Source organism: Bos grunniens, chromosome 29 (assembly GCF_055505025.1).
Source record: "Bos grunniens cultivar Pamir isolate PY7600 chromosome 29, Bosgru_T2T1.0, whole genome shotgun sequence".
Taxonomy (NCBI): Eukaryota; Metazoa; Chordata; class Mammalia; order Artiodactyla; family Bovidae; genus Bos; species Bos grunniens.
The window spans coordinates 22,312,010-22,326,944 of record NC_141193.1 but is presented as its reverse complement, the minus strand read 5'-3'; the positions used below and the strand labels follow the sequence as shown (position 1 = coordinate 22,326,944).

Below are 14,935 nucleotides of genomic sequence, written 5' to 3'. Positions count from 1 at the left end.
GCAAGAATACTGGAATGAATTGCTATTCCCTTCTCTAGGAGATCTTCCTGACCCAGGGATCGAAACCAGGTTTCCCACATTGCAGGCAGATTCTTTACCATCTGAGCCACCAGGGAAGCCCTAGACTACTCTTGCCATCTCTCTTTAACCCCCAGGTAGGGCAGTTCATCAGCTGTTACAAACATTTCTAAAGTGACCCTACTTCCCATCCATTGGACAGTGAACAAAAAGAATGCAAACTAAAGAGTCCTCTTCTTAGCCTCAGTCTTCCTCCTTTTGAGCTTCTTGTGCTTTGCCTTCACGATGACTTTCTCATCTGGGGAATAGGTGTATATATATATTTATATAAACCCAAACCCAAGGTGGAAGGGAACTGTGAGTGTGCTCAATCAAGTGCACCCCACCAGGTTCCTCTGTCCATCCTCCAGGGGATCTTCCTGACCCAGGGATCAAACCCATGTCTCCTGCATTGGCAAGCAGATTCTTTACCACTGAGTCACCTGGGAAACCCAGGAGGGAACTGCTGCTGCTGCTGCTGCTGCTAAGTCGCTTCAGCCGTGTCCGACTCTGTGCGACCCCATAGATGGCAGCCCACCAGGCTCCCCTGTCCCTAGTTACCCCCACAAGGGGAAGAAAAATCTGCCGCCAAACTCTGCCCCCCAGGCTCCCCCTTCTGGAGGCTTCTGGCCCTACAGCCCCACAGATGTTTGCTTTTTCTGGGCAAGGAGCGTTTAAGATTGGTGCTCCCCGGAAGGGATCCTGCCTTCAGGACCCGTACGACCTATCCAAAATTACCCCATCTGCCAGAGTTTCCAGGAAAGCTCAACCTAGCACATCCCTGAAATGCCCGTATTTCCTTTATTCCCTCCAGGTTTTCTGAAAAAGAGAGATTCCGTGCCCCTTTTAATATCTCAGAAGTCTTCATTCTTCAGGTTCTTTCTGATGTCTCAAGGAGTGTATATCCTATGCCCTGTCCCCCAGTCTTCTTCACTCTGCTCTCGCCTTTCTGGGATGTTTTTCACCTTCTGGACAAGACCCAGCCATGAAAAAGGCATTGGTTTCCCTGCCTGCAGAGTTAGGCTCCACCTGGGGCATCCTTCCAAGCCTCTTTGCAGAAGTAGAGCTTGGGTCTCAGTACCTAGTGCGTGTGAGATGGGGTGACCCTGGGTGCTTTGGCTACAAAGATGACCTGGCGGTCCGTCTCGGAAGTGAGGCCAGGGTGGATAGGGTACAAGTTCAGTGAGGCCAAGAGGCGTTCCCTGCAGTCTCGGGTTTTTAGCATGGGAAGTCATCCTTCCCCCCACCTTCTCCACAGGAACCTCGATTCACTGCACCATCACCTCCCTCCCTGGGGAGAATGCCTTGCCTCTTTTCATCTGTCCCCTCACCCCCAGCACAGGTCTTTGCATATAGTTGACTCTTGATAAACCTCTGCTGAATGAACTACAATCGTGGCATCCAGTCCCATCACTTCATGGCAAATAGATGGGAAAACAGTGGACACAGTGGCTGACTTTATTTTTCTGGGCTCCAAAATCACTGCAGATGGTGATTGCAGCCATGAAATGAAAAGATGCTTACTCCTTGGAAGGAAAGTTATGACCAACCTAGACAGCATATTAAAAAGCAGAGACATTACTCTGTCAACAAAGGTCTGTCTAGTCAAGGCTATGGTTTTTCCAGTAGTCATGTATGGATGTGAGAGTTGGACTATGAAGAAAGCTGAGCGTCGAAGAATTGATACTTTTGAACTGGATGTTGGAGAAGACTCTTGAGAGTCCCTTGGACTGCAAGGAGATCCAACCAGTCCATCCTAAAGGAGATCAGTCCTGGGTGTTCACTGGTAGGACTGATGTTGAAGCTGAAACTCCAATACTTTGGCCACCTGATGCGAAGAGCTGACTCATTTGAAAGGACCCTGGGAAAGGTTGGGAAAGATTGAGGGCAGGAGGAGAAGGGGACAACAGAGGATGAGATGGTTGGATGGCATCACCGACTCAATGGACATGGGTTTGGGTGGATGCCGGGAGCTGGCCTGAGGAACTCCTCCCGTGATCCCGCCTTTGTGTATGCCGAGCCTCCTCTCTCATGACCTTTGCCACAGGTGGAGTTCCTCAGGCCAGCTCCCGGCAGGTGGACTCCGGGAGCTGGTGATGGACAGGGAGGCCTGGCGTTCTGTGGTCCATGGGGTCACGAAGAGTTAGACACAACTCAGCGACTGAACTGGACTGAACTGAATGAATGCCTGGATTTCCAGGGCTTTCACACGTAGACTTTGGGTCAAAGCACACCTGGTGGTTTGGAGACTCGGGTCACCAAAGCTGGTCTTTCCTCCTTTTCCTGAAAAAGAACTAACACAGCAACACACACCCACACACACTCCATATGGGGCTCTGGAGACCCTCCCTTTGACTCCCTCCAATTCCCACAGAATTCAGAGATGTGAACATTTTGGAAGGCCTTGCGGAGGGGGTGTTGGGAGGACATCAGGGAAGAAGAGGATGGAGCCCTGAGGTCCCCAGGGAGAGGGAGGAAGGGGAGGGAGGGTCTGACTGTCACGCTCGCCAAGATTGCCTGCTCCTGAGCGCCCTCCACCAAGGAGGAGGCCAGGCCCTGCACTCGCGGACGTTCTCAGGAGTCCCCGCATCTCTCGATGGACAGGCCTGTATCGGGCAATGAGCCGTGGTTTCCAGCTCTAAATATTTCAGGGCCTCTCCTGCAACTGAACAGTTCTCTGAGCATTCTGTTTCCTTGGGTGGTACAGCCAGGCTGTCTCCTCTTACTTCACCACTTAGTGATTCAAGAAGAGACCTCGAGGCCAATGGGGGCAGCTCGCTTTTGGGGGATGGGATGGGAGGGCTGGTAGATGAGAGCAGCCCCCACCGGGGGAAATCTAGAGATCTTGGCGAACCTACTTCCCAAGCACCACGCCCTCCCTGAAACACACACACACACACACACACACACACACACACACGTCTGTCCTCTCTGCCTCTGCTTCCTCCTCTGTAAGAGGACCCTTGGCTCTGCGGCTCTTCTGGCTTCACTTACGGTTGAACTCAGAGTTGAACACAGGCTGAGGAAGTCTTAGTAGAATGTGCAGGAGCGTTCATGCGGCAGCGGCCCCTGCTCCCCTGCCTCTGTCCCTTCCTGGAAGGCCTCCAAGCGGTCACCTGGGGCTACCCGCCCCTCCCTCCAGCTGGGGAGGAGCCGGCGCCCCAGGTCCCTTCCCATCACTAGGGGGTGTGGTGAGCACACCTCCGGGGTTACTGTGGTGCTGGGAGACTCCTGGGGAGGGGAGGGGGAATCTGGAAATCTGGAACTGTGAGGGCTGAGGCTTCGTCTTCTTTTATTTCTTATGGAAGAGGAAAGGTTAAGAGTGGCTTTATTACTGTGCCAGGCAAAAGGGGAACACAGTAAGCTAGAGCCTCAAGAACTGGGCCCCCTCCCAGGTGAACAGGGAGAGGCCATACAGTCAGGCAAGTGTATATGATGAGGACCAGAGCTGAGATTTCTGCCCTGAGGGTATAGGGTGGCTCCAGGAGGCCTGGGAAGGGAAAGCACGCTTGACCATGGCGTGCCCACATGACCTCCAATGCCCCCTCCCACGCCCTCCTCCAGTGCTGCCACGGACCAGGCCCCCTCCCGACTCCTGCCTCTCCCCGGGCCCCCACCAGGCTGGAGCTGGTGCTGAACAGAAGCAGGGCTGCTGGCTTCCCAGATTGCTTTACATGTGATTTGAATATTGTTTATTCCAAGTCCAAATAGCACAGCAAGTCCCTCCCTACTCAGGCTTCTCCCCTTAACTCTCCTGCACTCCCCCATGGGCTTCCAGCCCTTGCTGTATCTGGTCAGTCCCCGGGGGCCTGGCCTGGGTACACATCCAGTGGCTGGTCCCCAGGACTCCCTGCGCTCAGCGATTAACAGTGCGGCCCCCTCTCTCCTGCCACAGGTCCCCCATGTGAATCCATCCCATGATGCAACATGCCTCCCCAGCCCCCGCTCTGACGATGATGGCCACGCAGAATGTCCCACCCCCAGCCTACCAGGACAGCCCACAGGTGAGTGACTGACCAGCGGCGGGGTGGAGGGGACCCGGAGGCCTTCCCCGGGCGGAGGGCAGGGCCAGGCCTACCCCAGCTCTCCTCCTGTCCAGCCTGGGGAGCCTCTCTTCCCAGACTCCCTGAGAGGAGTCTGCACTTGGCAAAGCACCGGGTTCAGATCCCACCTGGGCAGCTGTCGCCTGCATCAAGGACCTGGCACCCCAGGGTGCAGTACCTGCTCATGGTCTGGGGCCCCTCCCCACCCCGATTCCTGCTCAGATCAGACAAATGCCCCAACCCTTCACTCAGGGAGACAGCTCCAGGTACTTGAGTCTGTCTTTGAGTGTTTAGGGAAACCCTTGAATAGAGGGTCCCTCTACAGATGGTGACTGCAGCCATGAAATTAAAAGACGCTTACTCCTTGGAAGGAAAGTTATGACCAACCTAGATAGCATATTCAAAAGCAGAGACATTACTTTGCCAACAAAGGTTCGTCTAGTCAAGGCTATGGTTTTTCCTGTGGTCATGTATGGATGTGAGAGTTGGACTGTGAAGAAGGCTGAGTGCCGAAGAATTGATGCTTTTGAACCGTGGTGTTGGAGAAGACTCTTGAGAGTCCCTTGGACTGCAAGGAGATCCAACCAGTCCATTCTGAAGGAGATCAGCCCTGGGATTTCTTTGGAAGGAATAATGCTAAAGCTGAAACTCCAGTACTTTGGCCACCTCATGCGAAGGGTTGACTCATTGGAAAAGACTCTGATGCTGGGAGGGATTGGGGGCAGGAGGAGAAGGGGATAGCAGAGGATGAGATGGCTGGATGGCATCACTGACTCGATGGACGTGAGTCTGGGTGAACTCCAGGAGTTGGTGATGGACAGGGAGGCCTGGCGTGCTGCGATTCATGGGGTCGCAAAGAGTCGGACACGACTGAGCGACTGATCTGATCTGATCTACCAGCTCCCTCATTCACTGGTCTCTGTGTGCCTATGGGAGGAATCTCCCTTCTGTTCAGGACTCCATTCAGTTTGTATCCAGAAAAAGGCCAGGACTATTTCTCTACACCCTCCTATCCTTTCCTCTGATTCCCAGTCTCCATTAACCACAGCTCGGACACGGCAGCCCTAAGTCCTTCTGAGATGCCCAGCCCAGTTGCACCTCCTGCAGGAGGCATCGGCCTCGCCCTGTATTCCTGTTCTCTCCTCCCTATCCTCCGGATACCTGGCCCAGCTTCTGTGGTTCGGGCTCCCCAAGTCCTTGAGACCAATCACTTCTGATCTGGTCCCCTGTGTGTGCCTCCCCTCCATGCTGGGTTCTTTGAGACTCAGAGTTCCTGAGGCTATGTGTTCACAGGAGGCTCCACCTTCACACTCTCCTGTTTTCTCAATTATTACTGATCGAGTCCCTGTAATGTGAAATGCAGCCAGCTAGAACTGAACTGAATTCCTTCTTTCATTTCATGAAAGTGCAGCGAGCCCCTACTGTGTGCCAGGCCATCATTCCCATTCTGTCTTGATCGCTGGTCTTTGCCCTGCGCTGCCATCCCTCACTCGTTAGCATTTCAGACACAGCCCTTCTCCTGACCACAGGGGATATCTGTGCCACGTGGACAGGATGCAGAGATGCAGGTACAGGGGGCATCGCCTTATGTCCCACGGCCCTGCCACCCCAGCCTAGTGTGAGCCTGTGGGGCTGCCCCGTCCACCCTGTCATCCCCCCGACAAAATGACCACTTGGTCCAGCACATGGACCACCCCTGACTCCTCCCCTTTTAAGTCTGGAAGCGCTGACTTCCGAGTGCACGTCCTTTCATCCCCATCCCTGCTCCTACTCGTCAACTCTGTGCTCCTTCCCAGGCTCACCCTGCCCTGACCTTGGCTTCAGCAGAACCTCTGCTCATGTCAGTAGCTTCCCATGAATGACTGTGGGCTGGGCTTGGCATTTGCACGGTCCCCCTGTTTGAAAGCCTCCAGGTGTGCAGCTGTGTCAGGGCCTTTCCCTCTGTGGTCAGAACCAAGCATAGAAGGAGGCCTGAAACAGTGGAGACCTGGGAACATAAGGACCTTACGGGGGAGAGGCACCATCCTTCCTCCATAGACCAGAACCACGCCCCGTCTGCTCAGGCTGTGTCGGGTACTAATGGGTACTGATACCTGAGGGTATTAATGAAGAGGCAGGAACATCAGCTCCATTTCTTTTGTAGCTGGATGATGCTCTCTTAAGTTCCACAGTGGGATCCGGGAATGACAGTCAGGACACTGCTTGTGTTTAGCAGGTGGTGGGCGCCAGGGCTCCCATCCCCATCCCCAAGGCTCAGGGACAGACCAGAGTTGGGCCGAGAGGTCAGGGAGCACCAGATTGGCCCAGCTGCCTCCCTGCTTCCAGCCACACCCCCTGTTTTGCCTTCCCAGGCAGCTGGGAGAAGTTTGGGTTTGGTGGGGTAATAGTAGGAGAGCTGTAGCAAGGACCTGTGTTGTTCAGGAATGCTGGTCCCGGTGGAGTGAGGAGGGTACAGCTGAGAAGTCGTCCATCCCAGGTGCTGAGGGAGGTGGGGCTGCAGCCTGATGGTGCTCAGCCCCCCACCTCCAGAAGCCACCACCAAGCTGCTGTAGCCTTTTAGGGAGGGAAGGGAGGCTCCAGCCCCCAGCTGAGGCCTCAGAGCAGAAACCCAATGAGGGGGCTGTCCTAAGGCTCTCTTCTCCAGCAGCCACTGGAACCTCGCCATCGAAAATACTCACATTTATAGCAGAGGAATAATTTTCCATGGCAAAGCCACATATCTCCTTGTAACCACAGAAGTCCAGGGATGAAGTCTCAGTGTCCATGGTAAAGTGACCAGGCCAAGGCCTGGGGTCTTTATGGCCTTGGCTAGGCCACTAGGCTGTGGCTAGATTCCCATGGGTCCTCCCTGAGCCAAACTGGTTCCCAAGGAAACTGACCAGGATGAGCAATCACAGGGAGAACTTAGGGCATGGATGGAATGGGTGGGATAGAGGAGGTGGATGAAGACTGCAGGCAGAGTCTCTGACTCACAGAGAAGGGCTGCTCTCCCCAGAGTGCTAGACTTTGAGGCCAGTTGGCTTTCAGGGGGCCCTTCTCCCCACTCTTCAGGGCTTCTCTGAGTGGCTGCATGTGAGCATGTCTTCCGTGTTGGGTTTTCAAGCATGGGGAACTTTCTCTGGTCCTCCTGCCTTCTTCCCTTTGAGCAATCAGGGGCGGAGCCCTGCTTCCCAGGAGAAGCCTGCTCCATTGCCCTCATCATGCTCATCATCCTGGCAAACCAGCTGCTTTCTGACACTCCATGTCCTCAGGAAAGCCCAGCCCAATAGTGTGGGCCAGGCCCACAGGGTATCACTTCTGGAACAGGGCTGTCTGGAAAGGGTCCCACACTTCTCCATTCCTTCAGGTCTAATCTCGTTACCTTTGGACCCGATATGACTTGTCTCCTCAAGGCCTAGACCGCTGAGTGCATCTCTTTATCACCTCTTCAGAAACCCAGTTTCTTCCATGGGCAGAAATGGACAGTCTTTGCTACAAAGTCCCCAAAATGAAAAAGGAAGCGAGAAAGCAGGACCCGTCCTCTGAGACCCATGCAGTCGTTTTAATAATGTTCCCGTTGTGCTAAGGGCTAGCAATTCCGAGCATAATCTATTCAAATGCACAGGAGAATCTCGCTTTGGAAAATTAGGAATCTGCATTAAAAAATTCCCAAGCCCCGGACCTTCTTTATAATAAATTAGGAAGAAAAATTTTTTCAAGGCAAATTCTTAACTTGGCAATTTCATTTTTGAAGTTTGGGGAATAAAGTTATTAAAAATGAGGGAGGGTTTTTTTTTTCTTCTTCTTCCCATTTTAGTCCAGAAATGTTCGTGGTTATGGTTCTATGCTATTTGGGCACAAGCCAAGTGGTATAACAGTTAAGCGGCCTCCGGTCCCCTCAGTTCTGTTCCCGTCCATCCTGGAAAACTCCGTGATTACTTGTAAGAACATCCCTCTGTGTTCATTGTGCACTGAAGACAGATCGTAAGTTTAGAGAGTACAAAAGCAACAACCCACTGGGACCCTTCCTGTGGCCTGCTTCCTCCTTCCTGTGGCTCCCTGTTGAATTCTGTCAGGGCCACAGCGCCCTCTGCTGTCCACCTCCAGTACCTCAGTTCTGGCGTGATGACACCTGAGTCCTGGATGCAGATTCTCACTTTATGCTCGGAGAGGTAGGGCAAGTCACAGGACTGTGGAATTCTCCAGTAATTGTTTAATGAGGACATTGTCTCCAGAGAGACCTGGATGCGAACAAGGCCTGTGGTCCCTCCATTCGGCGCCTACATCACTCTTCATCCTTTCGCATCTCTGCCTCTGCCTGCCCATCTGTCACCTGGACTTTCCCAGCCCCTCCTCCCGCTGCCCCAGCACCCCCACGGATCCCTAAGGGAGCCTCAAAGTCATGTTCTCTGCTGTTACTCCCCTCTCCCAGCAAGCGCCACTCCAGTCTCCCTCCCAGAATTTTCCTGGTAACACAGCCTCCCTCTCACTCATCCAGGCACATACCGTCTAACCATGCATTCTTTCCACCTCTGAAGTGTCATTCAAGTTCTCCCGTTTCCTATAACACCCCGTGGGCAACACCACCCACCCACCAGAGTTCTCGCTCTGTGGCTCCACTAGCAATTTTAGGAAACTGACAGCTTTATTGGGGAGGCAGCAGCTTCCCCACCCCTCACTCTAACCCCCTCGTCCCAAACTCCTGCTGCCAGTAACCTCCCCCCGCCCTTCCTCAAACACAGACACATACCTACTGTTCCACAAATACCTTTGCCCTTGGCTTATAGGCAAGACAAATATTTTATCTGGTCTATATGTGTGTGTGTATTCAGCGTTTAGTACTCCTCTGCGTGTCCCCAGCATGTCGGCTGTGTGAGCATTTGAGTAGAAAGCAGAAATCCTGGTGGCCAGTCTGACTCACTAGGCACAGTGGCAATGGATGGGGGCACTCTTGCAGTTTGGATTAGGAGCCAATTGCTCTGCAGGTAGCTAGGTGCTTGCATAGTGTGACATCATGATAGGGGGTATTGAAAGGGTTCTGGCAATTCACCAAGGATGCAGCCTCATTATTGACCAGAGGCAGGCAAGACAGACAAAGTCAGAACTCTCAGCTCAGGACCCAGATGGGAAGCTCACTTCAGAAGGGAGTCAAACCCTTGCTTGGAACTCCTCCCCACCCCCCACCCCCTCCATCCTCCTGCCACCCTCAGAGCCAGGAGAATGGTGTTCAGATGCCGTGCTGGGAGATGAGGGGTCCAGATGATGCTACCCACCCCCATGCGGCACCGGCAAGGCTAAGGCTGGGCCAGCCATGTCGGGGGAGACCAGACCTGTCTCTCTTGCCCTCTGAGTAACTTCTTTCCCTCCCTGTCCAGGCATCGTGCCCTCTCTGAGCAGAGGCCTGAGCAGATACCTGGGGGAGCTGGAAGGCCTTTGATCAGTCATTAGGGTCCCCACGCTGGTTTCATTAGGTGGAGGGGATGGGAAGTAGTCAGGGCCCCTGGCTGTGAATGCCTTCCTCCATCCAGACCATGCAGCTGGACCAGGCAGAAGCGGGTTCAGTTGTTTTCACACTTTACATTCCTCTCATCTCTTTACGGGTAGGAGCCCCCTGCCATGCAGGACCTTCTGCTCAGCTGCTGGTGAGGCACTCTGCAGCTTTAGAGTTAATTCCACAGCTTTGAAAGCCTCTTCTGTGGCTGTGATTGACGGCTCCCTCTGCCCCTGGGGCCAGCACCAGAGGGACCATATGGGTGACCTGCCTTCCCTCGCTTTGACTCATCAAAACGGACTCTTCTCTTTCTTTTTTATTTTCTGCCGGGCCTTTCTTCTCACTGTGCACAGTGACCTCTCTCCGTGGCCTGCTTGGGCCACCCATGTCTTTCAACAGGACATGCTGCTGAACTCCAGCTCACTCCAGGCCTGGATTCTTCACTGTGGCAAAGGCGAAAACAGCCTTCAGGTCTGACCATGGGGCCTTAAGCCTCGCTTAGGAGACAGTGGCCTAGCCACAGAATTTTGCTAGAAGACACCCGTGCTCTCATGGCCTTGCCTAGGGTTTTTATTTGACAAACTTCCTACTCGAATTCTTGTATTTACAAAAAAAAACTCAGATATTTTATTGTCTATCCTCTTGCCTGCAAGCAGGATGAGCATTCTAAACAGTGACAAAAATAGCTGATGGCCGAAGTACACAAAGCTTAAAATAAATCAGGCAACAGGTGATCCGTCAGCAGCGGGCCTAGGGAGCTGGAACCTGCCTTCCTCCCCACCCCCTTTTCCAGTTGATCTTCTAGGAGCTCGGATATCTGTGGAGCAGGGTGGGATGGGGGTGGGTGAGCACAGCTCTGAGGTGTGTGCTGTCCTTGGAGTTTGTGGTCTGGAGGAAGAAGAGCAAGCTGACTCAAGTCAACGTGGTAAAACAGGAATTCAGAATCCTAAGCCTGTCCCACTCCAATGCTGATGAATTATACAAAGTTGGACAAGAAGTTTCAATATTATCTCTTTCATTCACTCAACCAGTTAATAAATACAAGGGGCTTTCCATGGGTCTTGCAAACCTGTGCCATGTGCCAGGGACACATGTCCCTGCCCTAATGGAGCTTATGGCTTATTGGGAGCCTTTCTGCATCAGTAAAATGGGAATAACTTCTGCCCTCCTTGCTTCACAGGGTGGCTGAGAGTGTGGATGTGAAGGGTACCATGGTGTTTTCCAGCTTTCTTTCAGCCATGACCCTGACATTGATTTTTTTTTTTTTTTTTCCTCTTGATCTTCTGTATGTCTCCAGTAGACAAGACTGGATTGAACTTTAATTACTCTCCTTTTTATTGGGAACACAGTAGGGATATCAAGTATGTGTCTCTAGCTGTAAACACACTCCCTCACACACACACACACATATACGCATACCCTCAAGGGCCTAATTGAATTCACTGTTGTGGGACTATTATACAAGCAAAGGGTCCTCCAGGGATGGAGGGAAAGATGGGGAGAAGACAGCGCCCGTGAAAGTGCCTGAAGCTGGGAAGTGAAAGAGTTGGATCACAGTCCATGGTCTTCCTCCCTTTAGGTATATGGCCAGTCACCCCAGCAGTGCAGGCAGGGTAGCAAACACTTTCAAGTTTCATTCTGTAAGCCACTGCCTACAAACCCTTTTAAAATTAATTAATTGCTGAAGACCTCCATTTTGCACCACAAAGTAACTTCTTTGCATGGCTTGTTCTATCTGGTTGGTCCTGGAATCAGAAGGCAGATGCGCCAGGCCTGCTGTTGCAGGAACCCCTTTGAGCCAAATGGACTACCCTCCTCTCCTCCAGCCCTTCCTTTCCTTGAGCTGACTGGGTTGGGGCATATTTGGAGGAACCATGCTTGACTCCTCCTGGTTTTGGATCCCTAACCCTTTCAACATGCCACTCTCTCATTTCCTGGGCTTCCCTGGTGGCTCACTGGTAAAGAATCTGCCTGCAATGCAGGAGATGCAGGTTCGATCCCTGGGTCAGGAAGATCAGTGGGAGGATCCTTCAAGAATCTACAAGAATACTCCAGTATTCTTGCCTGGGAAATTCCAAGGACAGTGGGCTACAGTCCATGGGGTCACAAAAGAGTTGGACATGACTGAGCATGCATGCTCTTGTATCCTCATTCAGTCAGTCATTCAGCCATTCCACAGACAGGCCTGGAGCCCATGGGAGCCAGGGCTGGTGATGGGAGCTGGACTCCAGTCCACTCGGGGAGATGGATAGAAGAGGACCCGAAGTGCTACAGGGTTTAAGGTCCATCACCACACATGCAGAGGAGGCAGGGAGCGGGGCTACGTGGTCAGGGCTTAGCTGCTCAGTTGTGTCTGACTCTCTTCAACCCCATGGACTGGAGCCCACCAGGCTCCTCTGTCCATGGGATTTTCCAGGCGAGAATACTGGAGTGGGTTGCCATTTCCTTCTCCACCTAGACAGGGGCGTGGAGAATTGGGACAGGCTTCCCGGGAGGGCTGACACTCCCTCCAGCTGAGTCTTGAAAGAGAGGTGTGTTCACACGTGGTCGGGGGGGATCCTGGAGGGCAGCGAACACGTCTGTTCTTTTCACTGTTGTAGCCCCAGTGTCTCAGACAGAGTGACCACAGCATCGATGGCATGCCGGGGTGACCGGTGTGGGGCGGGTGACACCAGGCGGGGAAACCTGGACCCTTTCTGCTGAGGCAGCCGTGGGGGCGGGGGCGTGAAGATGTCAATCATGGGGCGTGTCTGGGCACCCCCACCCAGGAGGGTCTGCTGGGGGGCGGGGTGGGAGAGGGGTGCTGTACCTGAGATGAGGCTGGATCAGTGAGCAGGTCCAGGCCTGAGCACCCTGGACTGTGCCCTCCCCTCAAAACCATCCATTGTACCCTCTCTGCCTCCCCACTGCTCAGGCCAAACCTGATATTTACTAAATGGCTTCAAGCCCTGACCTCCAGGTCCTTGGACTCCATCTAGGTTACAGGAAACCAGATCTGGCCTTTTGTTTGTTTTTAGTCACTCAGTCGTGTCTGACCCTTTTCGACCCTGTGTTCTGTAGCCTGCCAAGCTCCTCTGTCCATGGGGATTTCCAGGTAAGAATACTGGAGTGAGTTGCCATTTCCTTCTCCAGGGGATATTCCCAACCCAGGGATCAAACCCTGGTCTCCTGCAAGTCTCCTGCGTTGCACGAGAGTTCTTTACTGCTGAGCCACTGGGGAAGCCAGATCTGGCTCTACCGCCCCCCAGAGCAGACCAGCCCTCCTGGAGCCTCAGCGGCCCCTAGTGGTTGGGCCTGTGTAGGCCCCCATGTTCTCAAAACACAAGGCTTCCCTGACCTGGCCGGCAGGCCCTGGGGATGGGCAGCCCCACCTTGCCATGTCAGACGAGGGGGTGTTCCCTCAGGAGTGCTGTCTGGGCTGAGTCGTGGTGGGGGGTGCAGACCTTGGAGGCCCAGGGTTTGCAGAAAGCACATGTGGGAGGTACCCGGGTGAAGCTGTCTAATCCAGTATCAGCAAGCACCTCGTAAGCCATGCCAGCGTCCTCTGCTTGTTCTCATGGCAGACTAGACTGTTGAGGGGATGGGTCTCTAAGCGCCTCAGATTCTGCCTTCCTGCCTTCCTACGCTCACAGCGCACACGCGTACACCCCCCAACTCTTCCCTTGGCGTTTTGGGATCGGGGCTGGGGCATCAGGAGCTTTCACCTCACCATGTCACAAATGGAGAGTCTGGGCAGCGACCTTTAGCTCCAGGCTTAATGCAGGGCTGGATCAGAGCTGATTGATAGCGGAGAGTCCAGTGGGTTAGAGCATCTGTGGGATGCAAGGACCCCATGCTAGGAGAGGCGACGGGGACTTTAGAAGCCTGTGTAGGTTCTGGACCCGGCAGTGCAGCTCACCTCGGGCAGGCCTCTGGGGAATACTGTCACCTGTCCCTATCCACTCTTTGTATCCAGTTTTTTCTTGTTCTTTTTAATATTCTTTTATGTGGCTGTGTCAGGTCTTAGTTGCAGGGCGCAGGACCTTTCACTGCGGCTTGCAGGCTCAGTATTTGTGGCCATGGCCTTGGTTGCCCCTTGGCACGTGGGAATCTCAGTTCCCCAACCAGGGATGGAACCCGCATCCCCTACATCGGAAGGCGGATTCTTAACCCCCGAACCACCAGGGAAGTCCCCTGCTTTCTTAATCAAGGCTCACAGCCTGTCTGGGGAGGATGTCCAGGGCTCTCCTTGGAGAAGGGTTCCTAGTCTGGAGTGGCCGCTTTTGGGACCAGCTGGAGACACAGCAAGTGGCCTCAGAGAGTGTAGTCTCTTCACTACAGATTGAGGAGAACAAGAGAACGTTACCTGGAGAGAAACTCTGACGTTAGGGGTGTGCTTGTAAATATTTAACAACCAGCTGTCAGGGTGGGGTTTGGGAAAGGATTTGATTTGCAACATTTGTCAGTTTCCATGGTGTGATTGCTCCCACCATGGCCACTCTCAAGCTGTTAATGTGATTATCAAACTTGCAAAATTCCCAAAAAATTATCATTTGGCCTTCATTGACCAGAGCAAGGGATCTCTGCCCTCCATCCATGCAATCTTTCCCAACAGCTTCTCTGTTGTAGGGCCAGAACCTCCTGCCAAAATCTCACCACCCAACACCCTCTTCCCCCTGCCCCCGGGCCCTGGGACAGCTGTGGGCCTCTCCCTCTGCGCTCTAGTTCTTGAGAAATGGGTGTCTCTGGCTAGATAAAGAAATCTATTTGGAGATAAACACTCATTCTCCAAACCTGGAGGAAATGCCAAGTTTGCTGAATTAACCCCCAGGAGTTAAATAAATCTGAATCATTGTCCTCCTCAGACCAGCTCCCCGGCTCTCTGAACCCCAACAACAGCCTCTCAACTAGAGCCTCTTGGGATGCTGGCAATGACTGCTTTTGATTTACGCTTTCCTCTAGACCCCAGAAGGCCCTTCTGCCCCATCTTTCCCTGAAGTCCTGCCTAGAAATGGGAGGTCAGAGGAAAACAAGCCCCTCCCCTCAGCCCTCCTGCTCCTAGAAGCTCATCTGCATAGAAGAAGCCCCTTGTAGATTCCTTCAAGGACACAGGAAATTCACCTTTAGAGGACTGAGCCCAGCAGAGCACACCAGCCCACGTGTATTTTACTCTTGAATGAGCTGTGCACATAGCTGTGCCTTGCTTTTGGCAAGATACATGTTCTGGAAATCTTGTGTTTGATAACTACAACCACCCTCCCTGTGGGCAAAACTTTAGGGTTTCAAAGCACTTTTACACACTGGATGTCATCTAATGGGAGCCATGTGCCATCGCTTGGGGTGGGTAGTGATGGTGTAAGCATTCTCATGGCCTGTCACTGCTATT

At 53.2% G+C, this 14,935-nt stretch overlaps 1 protein-coding gene across 8 annotated transcripts in view; it reads left to right on the top strand.

The window, feature by feature from the left end:
* PKNOX2 (PBX/knotted 1 homeobox 2) overlaps positions 1 to 14,935 on the top strand; it is a 298,210-nt gene that overhangs the window by 209,266 nt on the left and 74,009 nt on the right. For all 8 annotated transcript variants that reach the window (XM_086385524.1, XM_086385522.1, XM_086385523.1 and 5 more), the window contains one exon: positions 3,953 to 4,061. In XM_086385524.1, the coding sequence (XP_086241650.1) occupies positions 3,975 to 4,061 (87 nt within the window). In that variant the 5' untranslated portion in view covers positions 3,953 to 3,974. The remainder of the gene's footprint in view (positions 1 to 3,952; positions 4,062 to 14,935) is intronic.